The 21,016-nt window shown below is 41.1% G+C and overlaps 1 protein-coding gene across 6 annotated transcripts in view; it reads right to left on the bottom strand.

Annotated features, from left to right (window-relative positions):
* Positions 1-20,548, bottom strand: part of HDX (highly divergent homeobox) — a 40,795-nt gene extending 20,247 nt beyond the window's left edge. Inside the window, exons 1-4 of one of the 6 annotated variants that reach the window (XM_042479400.1) lie at positions 20,410-20,548; positions 11,281-11,427; positions 3,306-4,427; positions 395-448 (exon numbers count right to left, since the gene is read on the bottom strand). In XM_042479400.1, the coding sequence (XP_042335334.1) occupies positions 395-448; positions 3,306-4,427; positions 11,281-11,427 (1,323 nt within the window). In that variant the 5' untranslated portion in view covers positions 20,410-20,548. Of the gene's footprint in view, positions 1-394; positions 449-3,305; positions 4,428-10,225; positions 10,313-11,280; positions 11,428-16,921; positions 16,939-20,409 lie in introns of those variants that run through there. The other 5 variants (XM_042479404.1, XM_042479401.1, XM_042479398.1 and 2 more) reach the window with 5 other exon arrangements.
* Positions 20,549-21,016: the final 468 nt, after the last annotated feature.

Below are 21,016 nucleotides of genomic sequence, written 5' to 3'. Positions count from 1 at the left end.
CCTCTCTCCCCCCAAGATGGTGGCTGAAGGGAGGGCTTGTCTTCATACAGGCAGGCAGTTGGAGCTTGCCTGCCTCTCTCCCCCCAAGATGGTGGCTGAAGGGAGGGCTTGTTTTAAGACTAACTGAAATCAGAATTTCTAATGAAAGAGGGAAGAAAATATGCAAATTTGGTTGGAAAGACAATGAATACTTCTACCTTTGGGTAAACTTATCCAACAGTATCATCTCTGCACTTTGCAAAGTGAATGTCCCTGAGGAAGCAAGGAGGAAAAAGGATTTCATTTCAAACCAAAGCCCTATACCGCTCCTAATCATAATTGCTGAAAAGGTGTAATTTTAAAAATACAGTGTAAGTCTCTTTTTGGTCCGCTTGCAGCTTTCATGAATACTTACTGCTCTTTTTCGGGAACACCCCGTAATCCAAGGCACAGTGAGGTTTCCTGAAATCTGTGGAAGGAAAGTGAATATTACCAGGCAGGCACATCCACACGTGTCAATAGCAATAGCAATAGCATAGGTAAATATACAGATTATACCAAATTTGAGCACTATAAATTCACTTGATGAATATGCTTAAATATAAAAATTGTGCCTGTGACTCTTACCTTTAAGAGCATTAATATAAATACTTCTTCCCTCTAAATTGTCTGGTTCAGTTATAATAAACCATGGCCAATACATCATGGTTTATTGGACCTGGGAATACCAGTGTGTCCATACTATCTCTCTTCACCACTGTCCTCATGAAAGCTGGTTTCAGCAAAGCTTCCTAAATTTCTTAAACCAGTTTATTATGAAATCAGACTAGGTGAAATGTTTCCTCCAAATCAAGATATGAAACAGGATCTGGTACTGGCTTCATACAATAGATTAGAAAGAACCTTTAATAAAAATGAACATTTTGTTGAACATAAAAGTGCATGGAAATGAGACAGCAAAAGAATACATAGTCCAGCAAATTATGGTTTAATCTGACCAAAGCTGCTTTGTCTGAACCAACCCAATGGGGAAAATGCTCTTTAAAGGTTTCATTATGGGCCAACACGTATCATAATACATTAAGATAACATTTTTAACACACTAAGATAACTAGTACATGCATGAACAAACACACAAGCTGATGTGAAGCTTCACACATTAACTCTTCTTAACCTGCACACATTTTACTATTTCCTCCAAATGCAGCCATTATTACATACAATTTCAGGGGGGAAACCCCTCAAAACTCTATGTGGTGTGCTTTCTAATAATTACAATGGCATAATTAATTAATGGAATTTACTGCTGAAAAAACACATGGCAATGACCACATACAGAACATATCTATCAGTAGCTCTTAGCCATGACAGCTACATCTGGTTAAAGGGCAGTACCATATACTGCTGATAAACTGCAAGAAGTGTTTCATTCCTTGCGTGTACCAAAGAATTTGTCTGTCTGATAATTAGGTTGATCTGGAAATTCTATCCTAAACAGGTTTGGAAATAATAATCCATCTTAAGTGAATAGTAATTCCTTCTTGGAAATGTGGACATAGTTTGGGAATAGTTTGCTAGACCTTCTGCTATAGACACCCTGAAAAAGATACACAGACAGTGGGTTCACTGATAAAACATTTTTCTGAAAGATAACATTTTGCACAAGGTTGGGTAGAAGACATCTTTCAGAAAAATGGTTGCCATCTGAGTCTCATTTCCAAAATGGCAAATAGCTTGAATGCTTCCAAGCCATGCTTTCGTGGAGCTGGCAGGTCTGCAGCCCTGCTTACAATATAATGTAGAGATGTGATATCCAGAAGAATGTGGCTTGTTTTCTGAAGTTAGTTTCCTATTTTTCATAGCTAGAACCCCATTTTGCACTCAATAATTCTGTCAAAAGTTCTATACTTCAGGGCCTCTTTGCATCCCCAAAGAAAACAACATGCTAATAGCTACCAACATTGCACTGGTGAATATCATACAATACAATTTTTGATGAAAATGTTTGTATGCAATGAAATCCATTAGCAATTTAGTCCCCTGTAATCAAATTTAGTTACATTAAAGTTGTCAAGATAAAACGAGCTCTTTTTACCACCAATGGCTTTTCATAATCAAACAAAAGATCACAATTGTTCTGGTTTTCAAAATGAGAAAATAACCCATAATTGCCCTATCAACCTTTTTCACAAAACACACCCCACAGGTTTTTACCATTTTATCACCCAAAGAGGTCTAAACTACACTGTTAAATGCAAATTAACAAGAAGGATTCCAAAAAGAGAGGAGGCAACCACATAGAAACACACACTTAGATCACGAAGGCCTGTTGTTAAAAAAAACAACAACAAAAAACCCTCTATTAAATTAGAATGATTTCTGCAACTGAAAAGTGTGATTGGCTTCTCTTATGTATGTCTATATCCTAGGGACAAGCATCCACAATTTTTAGTCTTCAAACAGCAGATGCAGGCGAAGGGGATCGACTCTTTCCATGCTGTATTTCAGGTTGCTGCATCAATACCAACCAGCCCACATAAACTAAGGTCCAAAACACACTGCAGAAATAATCGAGCCTGAGACTGCTTTAACTGTCCTGGATCAATACTAAGGAATTCTGGGAGATGTAGTTTTGTGAGACATTTAGCCTTCTCTGTCAGAGAGCTCTGGTGCCACGATAAACTACAATTTCAAGAATTCCCTAGCATTGAGCCGGGGCAGTTAAAGAGGTCTCAAACTGGATTATTTCTGCAGTGTGTTTTGGACCAACATTGGTCTTGCTTCACTACATCAGTAAGAGGTTAAAGTATAGGCTGGTACCACTTCCAAGACAGAGGGATCACAAACCAACAAAGGCACATAAGTGCTTCCTTCCTGGTTCAGGGGTAGAGGCTTTTAGGCCATATTATCAGTAAAGGAGAAAAAGGTTAGCTGTTGCACCTTTGGGGCAAAAGATAATTAAAATTTTAGAAGAACTCAGTAGCATTCCTAGCTCTGCATCTACTCCACTACAAGACTGGGAAAGAGTGTGCCCAAGTAAAGAACATACAGTCATTCAGCACAAAATACTTTCTCCGCAAGAAATATATGATACACTCTCAGCTCATTCCACTGACATTAACCAGCTGGAACTCCTGTTTTATTAAAATAACAAAAAGATCAAATGACCACATGCATCTGAGGAAGCAGACTTTAGTCTACGAAAGCTCATGCTGCCAGCTGCTTTCTTTTAGTTAGTCTCAAAGGTGCTACAAGATCTTTCTACAAAAAGAGAAAGAGAACACCCTCAAAATCTCAGGGTTAAAACTAGGAAAAACATCAATTACCTGGTAATTATTTTGGTTTTGAGATAACCTTAGTTGATTGGATGCTGCAAAATGAGAAGAAAGGTTACTTCTTGAGGGGTAAGAACTGCTATACAGTGTGCTGGACGTTGTATGTAAGGAGGTCCGTGGAGGCAAGCGATAGTCTCTATTATGATATAGGATATTGTCATGCAAGTCCCTGGCATTCACCATGTGTGAACTGCAGCTGACACTTCTGCCTGACCCAGACAGACCTGCGCCTGGATTCTCGACTCTGAGGGATGTACCACTTAGCCTGGAGTAATTCTGTATCTGTGCACCCATCGATGCCAACTCTTCTTCTCTAGCGTATTCATCGTCCACATCCCCAGTTTCCATGGCAATTGACAAACAATTGCTTTCTCCTGAATTGGGCAATGACTTCTGTCTGTTTCCTCCCAGGATTCTCTGAGGCTGATCTGTAACGGCCAAGGAAAACACCTCTCGGATTTCCAAGTTGTGTGTGCTGCAGGAAGGATCTCTAATGTTAGCCCTTTGCCCAGATGGCATGCGAGAGGCAAGGATTGGATGCTCTGGTTTCTGCAACCTTTGGCACCCCATCTGCTCCACTCGGCATGGTCTGTGGCACAACACAGGCTTCTGAGGTAAAACCAACTCTGCAGTCTGAACTGAAGAACCACCGTAGCTTTTCTTAGTGTGATTATAAATGGAGTTCGCGGAATTCAACACACTCGTTTGTCTCGATAGGATTATTGTTTTTTCTCCCAAGAACAGTGAAGCGTTTTTACAGTGGGGGGATTGCCGTGCGACTGCAATGTGCTGCCGCTGAAATTCGGGGTCGCTTTTGCTAGGAGGTCTTGGAAGGGAGTTTTTATGCATATCATTCATCAGTGCGTTGGTCTGCTTCGTAGACATCAGTCTGCCGGCTGAAGTGGCTGGATTGTATATACCAGTTACTATGACATCGTTGTTGGAGGATGTCCAAGACGACTGTTGGCTCTGGGAGCGAGCAATGCTCACCACGTTTCGGACTGCCACTTCTGGAGGCATCGTCAGTGTGCTGGCAACAGTCCCCGATGGAGTTCCTCCAGAGTCCACAACATTCTTGCTGCTCATCTTCCTTCGTTTGTTGCCAACCCAGGTCTGTGGACACAAAAGCATTTGTCAGCAAAGAAGGCTCAAATCCAAATTAATTCAACTCAGACCAAAGAGTCACAAAAGAGTCTCTATGGTACAATGACTGAACAGACAGGTAAGTAAGACACATAAGTAAGTTATCTACTAACCTGGGCCTTAGGCAACACCTTTGCCTTGTCCCCCAACAACCACCATTAAAACTGTCACCTCATCTCCACAACCACAAAGTTTTGCATTCCTACGGACATTTTCACACAGAGACTGCTATCTACTCCACCAAATGCATCTGAGGAAGTATGTTCAAGCCTACGAACGCTCATGCTACCAATGTCTATCTTTCAATTTAGTATCAAAGGTGCTTCAAAACGCCTTTGCCTAATGATTGTCCAGACAAACACGGCTATGCCTTTGAAACCTAATTCTACAATGTAATCCCCCTTATAGCCTTCCAGCTGCTGTTCTGTTCATTCATTCCATGTTCCAAACATAAACAAGCCATCTGAGAGCATGATCCAACCAGTTATTTCCCCTCTCCCCCTACGAGGGCTTTATCTCTTTATCTTATCCTTCTAAGAAAAAGACGGGGAAACTTTTGAGCTCCACGTCATGGACCCTCTGGGCCCTAGCCCTTGAATTCTCCATGGAGTAGCACAGCCAAATTCTTAACCACCTTCAGTGGCTATATGTTTAACAGCACACTGATGCACAGATAAGAAGACCTACTAAGGTATAAATCCACACTGTGAAAATCTCCAGCTATGCATTACAGATCTATTAAAGTTGCAAGAAAGCAGACTACTGGCTAGTTGGCTCATCAAGATAAGAATGGATAGCTAGGCAGCTGATGTTTTGTTTTGCTTTAAGAATTTTAAAATAACTTTAATTTTTTTGTATGCAGAGATCTTGTAGCACCTTTGAGACTAACTGAAAGAAAGAGGTTGGCAGCATGAGCTTAAATAGACTTAGGTCTACAGCATCTGAGGAAGCAGACTGAAGTCTAGAAAAGCTCATGCTGCCAACTCCTTTCTTTCGGTTAGTCTCAAAGGTGCTACACAATCTTTCTACATACTGATTCTACCAACCAACACAGCTAGATCTTTGAAGTTTTTAGTAATTTAATATCTCATATGAATAAGTGCCACCAGGAGCCCTGGTGGCGCAGTGGTTAAATGCCTGTACTGCAGCCATTCACTCAAAACCACAAGGTTGCGAGTTCAAGACCAGCAAAAGGGCCCAAGCTTGACTCAGGCTTGCATCCTTCCGAGGTCGCTAAAATGAGTACCCAGACTGTTGGGGGCAAATTAGCTTACTTGCTCATTAGCTTACTTGCTGTTCACCGCTATGATCTTTGGAATAGCGGTATATAAATAAAAATAAAACAAATTATTATAATTAAGCCTTCACATAGGTTCATTATAAACATAGCTTACATTACCTGATACATATTTTTAAATATTCAAATTGTTTTAAAAAAATCCTTTTTGAATATGCAAAGAATATTCACACAGAAAACAGAAGCTGTTTTTGAATTTTAGTAGCTTCACATTATGAAACCTTATTACTTCCCAAGTTTTTTTTTAACTCAACACAAAACAATCTACCTACACAAGCAGTTCAATAAACTATTGGATTTTAACTTTAGATACATCAAGTCAGAGTTCTTTAGATTTAAGCATGCAGAGAATGAGCAAGCATGCAAATCCACACTGTCTGAACAGTCTTACTTGCTCTTCCTGTCAGCAAGAGCAGCTAAATATACCCAGAAATTTCTATCCATGGTTTATTTAATGAAAGGGTGGTCAAATTCGTAGTATGGGATGGGTCACATTAGACCCCTCTAATCTACTTCCTCACTGTCACTTCTTAAGTTCTCTGACCAGCGCATTGGCTGTCAGAATGCAAAGCATAAAGCACATGCGAAAAAGCTAAAAGGTACTGAACTCAAATACACATTAATGAAAAAAATATTAATATTCAATTGAAATATCAACTTTTTTTGCTGAGAATGGTGGATGAACAACTGGAGGGAAGACATGGAAGAGTAGTTCAATATATGGTGGCCATGCATGGCAAGGATATTATATTATCCGAAATGGAAAAATGATTTAATTTCTACAAAAGAAGACTAGTTGGACAAGTTGTCTCTTTTGATCAAAGACAATTCACTAGCAAGGCTTTGGAAAGAACGGAAATTGTTAATGGACTTTAAAAAATACTACACTGATTTGACCATTGTTGGTTTTATCAGTTAAAACAACTTATAGATGATTAATACCGGTAGGTAAGATAGAAAGAGGTTGAAACTGAGGGTAAAAGGTATCTGTAGAGAAGAGAGTCGGAGTATACTTTTTATTTTGCATTTTGTTACTTGTAGTATCTATTTTGTTATTTATAGACACGACAAATAACTTGCAAATAATAGCAAACTTTCAGTTTGCTACTGTTAGCTTTACAGTCCCCCCCCCCATATCCACAAATTCAAATATCCATGGCTTGAAAATATTCCAAAAAAAACATATTGATTCCAAAATACAAACTTTAATTTTGCTATATACGTGTGTGTGTGTGTGTGTGTGTGTGTGTATATATATATATATATGGGATGCAATTTTACTACACCACTGTATTTAATGGGACTTGAGCATCTACAACTTTGATATCCATGGCGGGGGGAAGGGGATCCTGGAACCAAATCAAATGGATACCAAGGGCCCACTGTATTATATTATATATTTGGGAATAGTATGGTTGGAATATGATGAAGAGGTAGCATATAACCCATTGCCTGTCTCCTACTCATACCTGGTTTAGCAGTATGTCCAAACCAGGATCTTGATATTTACAAGTGTGGTGAACAAACTCTGTTTTATGATTCAGACTTATCAGGAGAAGAAGAGGCTAGCAATCCCAATCTGGACAAAAACAATTTGGACAAAGGTCTTCTGGTTTGTATAGTTGTTCCCACTAGCAGAAGGAAATAAATAAGAGTGATGGGATAGCATTCACAAGCACACTTGTAAACTCCTAGAAAGCCAGATTTCTATGTATTTCTAAAGCTTTCTAATGTAGTGGCTTTAGTGTTGGACTACTACTCTGGAGACTAGGGACTGAATTCTCCCTCAGCCATAGATACCTACTAGGTTATATTGGGCAAGTCACAATCTATCAACCTCAAAGGAAAGTCCCCTTTTAACAAATCTTACCCTGAAACCCCTGTGATAGATTCATCTTAGGGTCTCCGTAAGTTGGAAATGACTTGAAGACACACAACAAGAAGAAATCTTTGATCTTGCAATGGAAAGTATAACACAATAGATTTTCTTAAGAAGTAATTGCACACACAAGAATCGAAAGCCCAATTTCTAGGGGACTATTTTCAAAATATGAAAGAAAATATATTAGAGCCCTTCAGCAACTGAAGAACCCTGCAGAGTTTTCACATAAACAGACATTTTACAACACTATATGGAGACGAACTGGAGATTTTTCATGTACTGGGTTGATCTGCATAGTGAGTGAATCTCATATATTACAAGTACAGCAGAGTTATGGTACCACCATGCAGGAATATACCTACTATCTTCACAAGGTAACCTAACACAACATTTGACGCACGGTCCACACTTCTGACCACATTAATAGGTTCTGCTTGTGTATAATATATAATTTTGAGTCAACACATACACATGAGAGAAAGAGAAAGGTGCACACTCCACCTAAGGAGCAACAAGACCCACACCAAAAATGCAAGGCCCCATAGTGTTGCTCCTGCCTCCATGTTGCTATGGACGCACAGTGGCGGCGCAGTGGATAAATGCCAATACTGCAGCCACAAGGCTGTGAGTTCAATCCCAGGCAGGGCTCCAAGGTCCACTCAGCCTTCCATCCTTTCGTAGGTTGGTAAAATGAGTAGCTTGTTGGGGGTAACTGGCCCCAACATGGTAAACCGCTTAGGGAGTGCTAGTTCACTGATAAGTGGTATAGAAATGTACTTGCTATTGCTATTGCTTGGGTTGCTCTTCCTGTTTGTTGTTGCTGCTGCTGCTATCCAGGCCCCAGAGTTGAAGGAGCCAGCACTGCCGGCAGAAGATTAAGAATCCCCATCTCCCAATGGATATTGTTGTTTCCCTCACTCTCAGGTTTGTTCTTCTCTGCAAAATCCCCTGTCCCACTCAGCAGCTCTTTCTGGCGCATCTCGATAGCAGAGCCTTCTCCTGCCAAACCCTTTTCTCCCTTGGCATGTTTGTATTTGCATGCATGTCACAAATGCGTGCCACTCTTCCTACCTCTCTAACCTCCATGGTGTCATCTCCTTGGGACTCGAGAGTGTGTGCTCATTGTGGTAAGTCCCCCCACCTTCCTCCTACATACCCCTACCTTCTCACTCCACCTCAGCCCCTTTGTTCTGTTGGCCCTTCTCTCCAGCCCCAGAAACACTCTTTCAACCCTTTAAAATTATATGTAACTGGAACTGATTAACTGAACCATGGTCAAGCCAGGTTTCTGGGGTTGTTTTTTGACTAAAGTTTGTTGACTTATACATGAGTATATACAGTACAGTAATAGGATGAAATTTAGAAGGCAGTTTCTATCAGTAAACTTTAACCACACAGAAAGATCTTTGAAAATGGCAAATTGTTGGTTTCATAACTGTAAAATTTCCTCTCATATATTTATAGAAATCCAACGAATCACAATAATCTAGCACAGCAATCCAGAAAATTGGTTGTTCTTTCCATAATTGACATATACCTACTAATGCCACCTACTTAATCACAATTTTGCAATCTGCATTAACTCTTATGTAGCAATAACACTTGGTATTGTGCTCAGAATCACTATGGGATGCTTTTCACACTTTCTCTTGTATACATACAAAGCACACAGAGTTCAGTCATGAATGTATATGTGGGTGTATGTATGTAAACACATACATACATGTGTACGCTGGAGCATATGCACGCACAGTTCCTTTAGTATCCTTAGAAGCCTGGAGACCTGCATTGATTTAGAATAGCTAAATATTCCTGTCCTTTGTCTTTACCTATTCTGGACTGCAATCTCCTTACTGCATCGTTTGTTCTATCTGCACCAGATCCAACAAGGTTTCCCTTTAGGGAGAAGACTGAGGCAAAGGGGGTGTTGAGAATTTCTGCCTTCTCTCTCCTCACTAGCAACTGCAGTCATGCATTTTGCTGTCTGTATTTCACATGACACATGTGACATGTTTGTAGGAGAAGTACAGGAAGGAATGAAAGCAGCTCCAAGACTTGTGAATGAATGATAATTAAAGCCACCCAAAACATCCACTGTGACAACTTGGGGTTGCTAGTCCTCCAAGGCCCAAGCCCTAATGCTTTTTCACACAAGAAAAATGGGCTTATTGGAAACAGATGCAGAAACTTATACTGTATACACTTAGTTGGGAGTACTGGTAAGTCTCAGTGAAAATAGTGAGGCTTTCCTCATGGGAGAGGGCATGGGTTAAGCTAGCTGGACCTTTTAGTTCCAAAAATAATAGCTCCAATCTTGTCAAACCCCTCAAAGTGAGATGCAATGAAGCAGGGGATGAATGGAAAATAGAAGAGGGTGGGTAGAGAGGGAATAACCAAGAAAGAAGGGAATGCAGAGGACAGGGAGGTTTGAGGGAAATGTTTCGGGTCATTAGGCAAGTGCCTGGCATTTTGTGAGCAATAAACATAGAGAAGGAGAACAAAGGGACTCACTGAAATTCACTCTAAATAAAACTATAGGAAACCAGAAAATAAAATCAAGAAGAGTTAAGAGGAGATCTGAAAACTCACAGCCCCTCTCTGCTTGCCACCCAGGAAGACTCCCATCAACTTCCATGCAGGACAACAGGGCAGGAGGGAGACATCAGTCTTCAACCCTAAAGGGCCTCCTGCTGAGCAAACAAATGATCCCCCTCCCCATCCAGACACTTCCAGGCAAGGCTTCACCATTTTCTAAAATTAGCCCTAGGCAGATTAGAACAAGCCAGCCAGCTCAGAGCCATGTGATGCCTTCCCTCCATTCGGACTCCCTCTTCTCTTGGGACCCTCCTGCTTTTGCTGCTCTCTGGCAGAGATGGCCCTCGCCATGAATTCATGCAGCTGAAATCAATTCGTTTGCATGTGTTTAACTTCAGCATTAATTAGGAAATCTATGGACTCAACCCATGTTAAGGAGAAAAATCAAATGAGTTACTAATTTGATAACTAAAATTAACTAGCTAAATTAGTTACCGGTACTAATTTAGTGAATTAATTTTTTTACATGCCAGGAGCAGGTGTGTGTATGTGTGTGTATGGGTCTTGTTCCTATCACCATCACTATCCCCCTTTTCCCTTCTAAAATCCCAATCCAAATCAGCTACCAAGCAGGGATTACGGCTGCCAGTCAAAAGTACCTGTGTGACACAGGTGGTCGCAAAGACACAACTTTGGTATTTATAGTTTAAATTTGTAGATTTGTACTGAAGATAAATGTAATACAGTACATGGAAAATGTAATAGGGTCAACGTCCCTTATGTACTTCACAGAAACCTAGCTTTAAAAAAGTATCAAACACCAGGACTAGGAAGATGACAGCAAATTTTCCAAACACACAAAAGCCAGATTTTCGACAAAAGCACTAACTTCAGATGTTAGAGGCTCATGTCGCTTGGACAAGATGAAAGCACTTCAAGGCACCATCTCAAACAACAGAGAAGACTACAAAGAGCTGTCAACAGAAAGAGGGAAAAAGAAGAAGTTTGATCTGGCAATGAAGCTTTTGGTTTCTTAATAGCCCCATGCCCTGCAGATAAATAAGAAAACACTTTATGTAAATTTGACCATGGAAGACCTCAGTACTTACCCTGACTACACTGAAGTCCAGCTTAGTTTCTTGTGCACACTGTAATATGAGCTGAAAGCAATTTTTACTCTGATTTGTCATTCCATTTTCATAATAACGCTGCAATATCCTTTGTTGTTCTGCAGTAAATACAGAACGCAGATTCATCTAAAAATAAAAGAAGATACTCTGAAAATGTGAATATTTTAAGACTTTTAAAGAAAACAGCACTCATTTATCCAAACAAATAGGAAACTACAGTGGACTAAAAACAAAAAAGAAAAAGAAAAAGCTGTTTTTGATTCATCGATCAGCTTAGTCTGCACATGAAAGAACTACAGAGCTTTGAACATAACTGAGATGTCTGTTGACAGAAATATATACTGTATATATATAAAAACTCAGAAATGAATTTTGTCTCTTCTCCATCAAATGCAGAACAGTGATTGAGAAACGAAACACCAAGCAGGGCTTTACAGATACAGAGGTCTTGGATCTCAATGGTATGACTGCTCACAGAATAGTTAACAATGGAGGAAGGAGACCCATCCTCTGTCACAGACACAGCAGTAAAGAAACTGTAATATAATTCAGGAAAAATGCCACAATGTTTAGGTACAGCTTATTTCAGCCTTTCCCAATCTTGGGACCTCAAATACTTTGGACTACAACTTCCATAAACCATGACCGTCAGCCATAATGGCTAATGCTGATGGAAGTCCAAAACGTCTAGAGATCAAGGTTGAAAAAAGATGGCAAATTCAGTCTACTATCAGTGAGCTCTGAGGTTTCATTCTGATTGAAGGATCTGGAAAAATAGGAACCTGCCTCATAAGACACCAGACCACCAGTCCATCTAGTTCAGTAATGCCTATACCAGGGGTCTGTCCAGGACCTTATGACTGGAGGGCTTTCATGGTCTTACTTGGACATGACAGGGATTGAAACAGAGGAATTTTGCTTATAAAGGTTGTGCTTCATCACTGAACTAAAGCTGTTCCTCTTTACATCCACCTAAGAGTGGGCATCCTGCAATCCTTGGTCTAATTTCAAAAGCCTTCCTAAAGTGATCAGTTCAGATCTCTGGAAAGAGCAATGCTTCTGGTAGCCCACCATTAGATTCAGTCCTATGCACAACCAACATATAGCCCTCAACAGATTATTCCAAAGAAAATGTATCTCTTTACAGGAAAATGGTTCTTTACCACAAGTCTATTTTTTTTAAATGACCATAGAGAATGCTATCCTCAAGTGCAGATCTCTGCTCCTTATTTACATTGACTTATCCAGTAGTAGGATGGCCCTATATTCAGCTTCCCAGTACCTGAATGATACTGGCATGCCATTTCTAGAACTAAACCAATCTGCTGTACGTCTATATCTTGGCGAAAAGGGCATTATAAATAATCACCAATATTTTGCTGATGAGGTTTGAGGGCCAAATTTACTTTGGATTTGTGGGAACAGGTGCCATGCTCCATGTTGCCAAGGAGGGCTAATGTGGCCCCCTATTCTTCCCCATAGAACAGTTATGATATATAGATCATATTAAAGTTATCCTTACCTAAACACACCATTATTTAGTAGTAAGGTGAGAAAAAGAAACCCCACACATATGTAGCCATTGAACACTCAAATGTCATAGTCAGCCCTTATATATTCAGAAATAAACACAAATCTTCTAAAGCTAACATGATTCAACATGCATGCTGTTTACTCAAAATATAAGTTGCTTTATACTACTGGTAGGTCAAGTTAATCCATCTAGTAGTCTAAGGAGCTTATCACATGAACTTTAAAACAGTCTCAAACATCCCGGGCTGCAGTTGAGATGCGGGATGGAAGCAGGGATTGTGGCATGCTAAATCCCTGCCTGCCATCACTTTTTCGAAGCCAGAAAGCTTCCGATTTCAAAAAAGTGCTGGCGAAGCGTGGGTTGGATCCAGGCTGATGGCGGGCAGCGATTAGGCAGTGATTTAGCCTGCAATAATCCCTGCCTCCATCCTGGCTCCAGCCCAGGACACTTGAGACGGTTTTAAATTCCACGTAATAAGCTCCTAATACTGTCCACTTTGACTCCTGGTGGCTCTCCAGGATTTTATGCAGAGATCTTTCCCAGCGATTGTTGGGCTTCACTTCTCAGAAGCCTCCACCAGAATGGAAGTTTTAGTCCAACATCCAGGGGACAAAGTTTGGGAACTGCTGTATCACATCCTCCAAATGTCCCAATTTGGCAGGGATAGTCTCCACTAATCTTCTGTTGTCCCGCTTTTTCAACTGTCTTTAGAGTGTTGCAGTTTCTCTGTCCTCATCCCCTTTCCACTTTTTTCTTCATCTTACTTCAGTTGCTGCACACTGAGTTCAAAGTATGTAGAATGATCTTGTAGCACCTTTAAGATTAACTGACAGACGTTGGCAGCATAAGCTTTCATAGACTTTAGTCTACGAAAGCTCATGCTGCCAACGTCTTTCAGTTAATCTCAAAGGTGCTACAAGATCTCTCTACATACTGATTCTACAGACTAACACGGCTATATCTTTGAGTTCAAAGTAGTTTGTACTCAATTAACCCAACAAGGAGGAAGAGGAGGGTTGGAATCTTGTTCTTCCCAGTATGCTCAGGCAAAAGCAAACTGCTGCATCCTCTTCTACCTTGTGTCTTATTCCTCATTAATAACATTTGCTATACAGTCAACCCTTCTTATACACAGATTTTTTATACACAGTTTCAAGCATCCACGGTTTGAAAATGTTTACATTTCAAATATCAAACCTTGATTTTCCATTTTTTATGAGGGACACCATTTTGCTATGTCATTATATTTAATGGGACTTGAGCATTTTGTTATACACTGGGGACCTTGGAACCAAACCCCAGCGTATAACAAGGGTCCACTGTATTTTTATATAATCTTTATTTAGAATAAACGACAAATACAAATAGACAACACACCAAATAAACAAGTAAACAAAACAAAATTAAACATCTAAAACAGCACAGAAAGCCTACAAAATCATAACCATATATATACATATATATCTTACCTACAGCTATAGCCTAACCACAATTAAAATGATTATAATAAAATCATAATGATTATACTGACTGCTGTCAAACAGGAACTACTTCACATTTATCAAACTAACTTATTGGGAGGAAAAATTCCTCCTCAAAACGTCTATCCTATTTTCATACTTATTTATTTATTTAATTTCTATGCCATCTATGCCACCTTTCTCCCCGAAGGGACCCAAGGCGGCTCACAATAACAATTCTAAAAACGTATTGCCATAAAACAATTAAAACATCAGCTAAAAACAATTTGAAATTACAAACATTAAAACCACAATAAAATCACAATAGCCATCCCATTTAAAACCCATCCCATGACCAGACTTCATCCTTCTTTTATTCCCTCCTTCCTTTCCTCTGTCCTTCCTTTCTCTTCCACTAAGATCCTCTTAACTCTACTATACACCTCATCATCCCCTCACTTCTATACATCCTACCTTCTATTCATACTCATCCTTCCCTTTCTCCATCTCTCCAACATTATCTTCAACCACTTACTCAAACCCTCACTCACTTATATCTACTTCTACCACTCATACACTGACTTCTGCTATTTTGATCACATTGATATGCTTGGCCATATGTCCCAGTTTTCCTCTCCGAAATGTTGGCAAGCATGCTCCATTAGATGATCCTTTAAACATGGAACTGCCAAGGACTGCATGCAAAGTGGATGCTCCGCCACTGATTTATGTCCGCTACCCAGCAGTTTCAATTAGGCTTAAGCTCAAAGATATCATGATATGACTGAGGCTGGGGAAAGGTTCCCTGCCATGTGTTGTGATTCCCGAACTTTCAGTTTCCAGATGTTTTGGACTTCAACTCCCAGAATCCCCAAGCAGTTTGGCCAACAGATCTCGAGTCCAAAACATTTGGGAACAACTGTGTTAAATTATGAAATACCATTTTAAAAGGGAATTACATTTTCTGACATTATACCACGGCTTAAAATAACCTGATAAGAACAACCGTGTTTATAGTGATGATGGTTATTAGCATGCTGAGCTACACATTTCTAATTAAGGTTGCAAAAAGGTTAACTTTGAAAGATCAAAGTGATTGGCAAAATTAGACATATTTATTTGAATGAATTTACTCTCACAGTAAAGTCAATTTGAGCATCATGGACGCTGTCCTGTCTGCGGCTGCTTCCATGCTACTTTGTGTAATATGTTTATTTCCCTAGTACCTAAAGTGAGCACAGCATCATCCTATATTTACTGTATAAACTTTAAACATAACAAATTACTTATAACTTGTAAATTCCTATCTTCCTCCATGAACCGGTTCGTATTATCAACCTGGGTCTCAGAGATACTTGACTCCATTTTTAAAAAATCGAGAAACGCATCAGTGTTGACGGAGAAGTCAATACCTGTATATGAAGTGGACACTCATTACTGAGACTTCCAACTATAGCAAGTAAACAAAAGGAGTGGGGAAAATCAATAGCAAAAATGCTCACTTACAAAGGCTTCGCAAGATCGCTAGCAGGATTTTATCTTCAATATATCTTGCAAGTTACAGCTTATCAGACTGAATGTTGGTCTACAAATTATGCCGAGGATTTGAATTTCTATGCAAAGAGATATCCTTTGCAAATAATCCTTACAGCTCCTATCTATCTATCTATAAAAGAACCTCTGTGATATGCAAAGTTGTACATACTACAGATCTTCAAAATGCTATGCATGCTTCTCCTTTTCAAAACAGTTTGTTGAATCATCTAAATAACTTACACAGGTAGGTAGTTTACCTGAATAGCTTAGTTCATAGAATCAGAATTGGAAGAGATCTCAAGGGATATCAAGTCCGACCCCAGATGTAATAATGCAGATTTTCTAGTGCACAAAAGCTTAAACAAGTGCTTTATTTGTTTGTCTGGCAAACGAGTGGCTGGTTTTACTCTACTATTGTAGAGGCTGCCATTACAGAACTATGATTTTAACTGCATTTAATGCAAATTCTTTACATACTGGCTACAAAATTGTCAGTCTCCCTACATTTTTGCTAGCACAAATAAACTTTTTTGTGGGCTTTTTGGGCTATGTGTCCATGTTCTAGAAGAGCTTATTCCTGACGTTTCGCCAACATCTGTGGCTGGCATCTCTAAGCCTTTCTCCGAAGATGCCATCCACAGATGATGGCGAAATGTCAGGAATAAACTCTTCTAGAACATGGACACACAGCCTGAAGACCCCACAAAAAACTATGGATGCTGGCCATGAAAGCCTTCGACTTCAAACTGGGAAGGCTTTTCCTGATTAAGATGCCCAGGGCACAAATCTTATCCGACATCAATGCCAAAGTTCTTGATTTAACTGGTAATCTGTATACCAACTTAAGAACATCTGACCTAACATATCAAACCTGATACTGAGGAACCCTACTGCAGAGCAGATAATGCTCCAGTGTTGAAGCAACAGGTTTAAGACTAGGAGGCATCACAGATGGTGAATTTAGTGTAGCTCCTCAGAAACCAACACACTGATTGTGTTCCTATAAGAAAATGACAATCACGCTAAATGGCAGGGTCAAACTGAGAGATATCGCAAGGGGAGTGTGATTGTCCGTCCCAACAGAACTTACCATGAACTATAAGATACCGCTGATACTAGAAATTTCTGCTGGTTATATTCATCCTTGTCTAGCAAATATATTGGATTTACCCACAGGAGCATTTCCCCACAAATGGTATGAGTCGGTCAATATGGGGTTAATTCTGGCATAAAGAGAAATTAAAGCGCATTTCAAGCACCCCGCAAACAAAGCGAAAATGGCGAGTAATTGTGAGGATGATTATCGCACGCAATAGTGCAAAGAAAAAGATATCGGAAATGCACTGCCGCCGAAATCCTGAAAGTAAAAAGATGTGCGTTGATGCTTCTTTGTGACCACTTTAATGGTGGGTTTTGTGCAACGGCGTGTGATAAACTCCTATGAGAACTTTTGTTAAACCAAGTAAGGCAGGACCTTTCAACGTAGTCTAGATAGCAAGCTGAAATACTACACTAAACAACTGGGGGGGGGGACTATTTACTACTATCAAGCCTTAACTTCCAAAAAGGAATTTGCCTAAAAACTATAAATCAGATTTATTTTCAGATAAAGTACATATCTGTAAATGCTTTAGCAAACCAAGCAAATCTATCAATTGATTATCCATGCCTTGGACCGCTCAAGGTTCAATGACTGTCATGCATTATGCGGGCAGTCCTTGAAAAACATATGGAAGTGTTAAAAACATTAACATTTATTCGGGGCTTTCACATTCAAAGCAGTCCGCACCACTGCTTTGCAATCAATATGACAACCACAACATGCACTCCTTTACTTTTATTCCCATACTGGAGGCTGTGGTGTTTGTGGACTGAGGCTGAGAGAGAATAGTAAGCCTAAGGTCAACTGCTTAGTTCAAGGCAGAGAAAGATTTCAACAGGGCACCTTCTGTTCCTTAATTCGGGTTCTTGGGTCCAAAACACACGGCATGAATAATCCAGTTTGAGACTGCTTTAATGCCAGTGAATCCTGGTTTTGTGAGTTATTTTGCCTTCTCTGTCAGAGAGCTCTGGTGCCAGACTAAACTGCAATTCCCAGGTTTCATTAGCACTGAAAGTGGATTATTTCTGCAGTGTGTATCTTGGACCTAAGTGGAAGAAAGAAGTCGGCAGCATGAACTTCCGTAGACTTAAGTCGACTACCTTCCAAATGCATCTGAGAAAAGAGACTTAAGTCTATGAAAGCCATACTTGTAATTTTAGGAAGCAGTCAATCGTCATTTAGCAAATGATACAGTTATCTCTACAAATGCTACATTTGCTGTTGTAGTCTACAGAATGTGTATATTACAATGTGTGTATGTATGTACAGTGGGGCCTCCGCATACGCGGCCTTTTTTTGCGCGTGAGCGTACGCGCTCAAGCTGCTGGGCGGCGGTGGGCAGAGGGGCGGTGCGTCCCATTCAGTTGAATGGGTGCGCTCGCCCCGTTGCCGCCCGCACCGCCGTTGCGCCCGTGCACCTCCGCGCCGCCGTGCACAAGCCACATTGTACAATGGGGCTCGAGCATAGGTGGAAATCGCCATAACGCGGCAGGACGGACGGATCCCCCGCGTATGACGAGGTTCCACTGTATTATGTGTGGTGTGTTTGTGTGTGTGTGTGTATATATAAATACACAACACACCACAACAACAACACACACATACATTTTTACTGCATACTACACTGAAATCCAAACAGGATGATGGGTGGCATAGAAATGTTTTAAGTAACTTAAAAAACAAAAAAAACCCACTATGTAACAATTAACTTGTTTTCCCCAGGAAAGCTTCAGTTCACCGACTGCTTCAATCCAACACCCACAACCAGCCTTTCATCCTCAAATGCATCTAAGGAAGTAGGCTTAATCCTACAAAAGCTCATAGAATCAGTTGGAAGAGATGCCAAGGGTCACCCAGCCCAACTCTGTTATGCCATGCAGGAACTCACAATCAAAGCATCCCTGACAGATGGCCATCCAGCCTCTGTTTAAAAACCTCCAAAGAAGGAGACTCCACCAGGATGAAGGCAGCATATTCCTCTGTTGAACAGCTCTTACTGTCACGAAGTTCTTCCTAACGTTTAGGTGGAATCTTTTTTTCCAATAGCTTGCATCCATTGTTCCGGATCCTATTCTCTGGAGCATCAGAAAACAAGCTTCCTCCATCCTCAATATGGCACCCCTTCAGGTACTTAAACAGGGCTATCTTATTGCATGTTAACCGTCTCTTCTCCAGGCTAAACATCCCCAGCTCCCTAAGTCATTCCTCATAGGGCATAGTTTCCAGACCCTTCACCATTTTAATCGCCCTCCTTTGGACACATGGCTCCAGTTTCTCAACATCCTTTTTGAATTGTGGCGCCCAGAACAGGACACAATATTCCAGGTGGGACCTGACCAGAGCAGAATAGAGTGGCACTATTACTTCTCTTGATCCAGACACTATACTTCTATTGATGAGGTCTAAAATCACATTGGCCTTGTTAGCTGCCACATCACACTGTTGACGCATGTTCAACTTATGGTCTACTTGGACTCCCAGATCCCTTTCACACATATAAGTCTCTCATTCAGCCAGGTGTCCCCCATCCTATATCTGTGCATTTTACTTTTCTGCCCTAAGTGCAGTACCTTATGTTTCTCCCTGTTGAAGTTCATTTTGTTAGCTTTGGCCCAGCTTTCTAGTCTATTCAGATCATTTTGAATCTTGATCCTGTCCTCTGGAGTATTAGCTATTCCTCCTAATTTAGTGTCACCTGCAAATTTGATAAGCATGCCCTCTATTCTTTTGTCTAAGCCGTTGATAAAGATGTTGAACATCTTTATCAACGGGTAAGAAATAAATAAGCATGATTGCTACTGTTGAATTAGTGTTGTTGTTGTTAGTCCTGTTCAATCTTTGCACATTTGAATTAACGTGTTCCAAGTGATGTCAGTCACTGATCTGCTCTTGCTCCCGGCCTCAATCCATGAGGAGAGGTTGGCAAGAAGTAAACATTATCACTATTTACTATTATTAGTCCTTTTAAACTACTGTTTATTTCAATAAACATATTTCAACTGATGTTGATCATAAATGTTTATCATTATTATTGTTATTAAACTGGTGCATGTTTGCATGAATGTGTTTCAACTGATGAGCTGTTCATGTGCCTTGCCTCAATCCATGAGGAGAAGTGGGTAAGAAATAATAATAATGATAATTAACTAATTAATTATCATTATCATTCCCCTCAGCTTTCATTGGAGAGGACCAGAGGCTAGAGTCGTGCCCCCCCTACTGCGCATGCGCGCCTGGACTATCGTAACTGGCGCGGGCGCCACTGTTGCCGCAGCTCTCGCCGAGTCGGGGAGTGCGCATGCGCGGCGGCGGCGCTGAGCGCGCTCCCTCCCTTTCCCCGTCCCCTCCCCCACCCTATTGCCCTGAGCCTAAGAGGGGCGGGGGCTCCAGGCAGAGGCCGAGTCGCGCCCTTCCCCTTGTCCCCTTCCCTCCCTCCCTCCCTCTGCCCTCCTCGTCCCTCTTTTCCTGGAACCCACCGTGCTCTGCGGGGCGGGAGGGGCTGGTCCGGGGGGCCCCAGGGCGCCGGATTCAGCCGGTTTCGGCTGGCTCGGTCCCGGCGTCACACAATGAAATCAGCGCCCTCCCGATCATTAATTCTCATCATGATCGTGACGTCAGCGGAGACAGCGGCCAATCGGGGCTCGAGATCAGCGCCGGGACAGTGGCTGGCCACGCCTCTCGAGCCCCCCTCCACTCTCTGGGGGGGAAGGAGAGGCTGATGCAAGGAACAGCGCGGGTGGGGAGGGGGCAGGAGGAGGAGGAGGAGGAGCGAAGAGTCTAATGAAGCGCTTGGGGTCCAAGGGAGGAGGGAGGGGCGCGCTGTTGAGGGAATGGCCACTTTGGAACGTTGGGGTTCTTCTGCGGGAATAAGCCTCACTGAGGGAGACGCGTGTCGAGCGTTCACACGTTACTTAGCCCTCACGCGTGTCTCTCAGCCCCTTTTTTCAACCTGACGCCTTTGAAGAGTCTCAAGAAGCATTTTAAACCCCACCAGAGCCATTCAGGGCCAGCTGTGTTGGCCATTTAATAATAATAAATATTTATTTCTATTCCACCACTTTTGTCAAGATTGAGGCAGTTTAC

Source organism: Sceloporus undulatus, chromosome 7 (genome assembly GCF_019175285.1).
Source record: "Sceloporus undulatus isolate JIND9_A2432 ecotype Alabama chromosome 7, SceUnd_v1.1, whole genome shotgun sequence".
Lineage (NCBI taxonomy): Eukaryota > Metazoa > Chordata > Lepidosauria > Squamata > Phrynosomatidae > Sceloporus > Sceloporus undulatus.
This window is presented reverse-complemented; position numbering and strand designations above follow the sequence as displayed.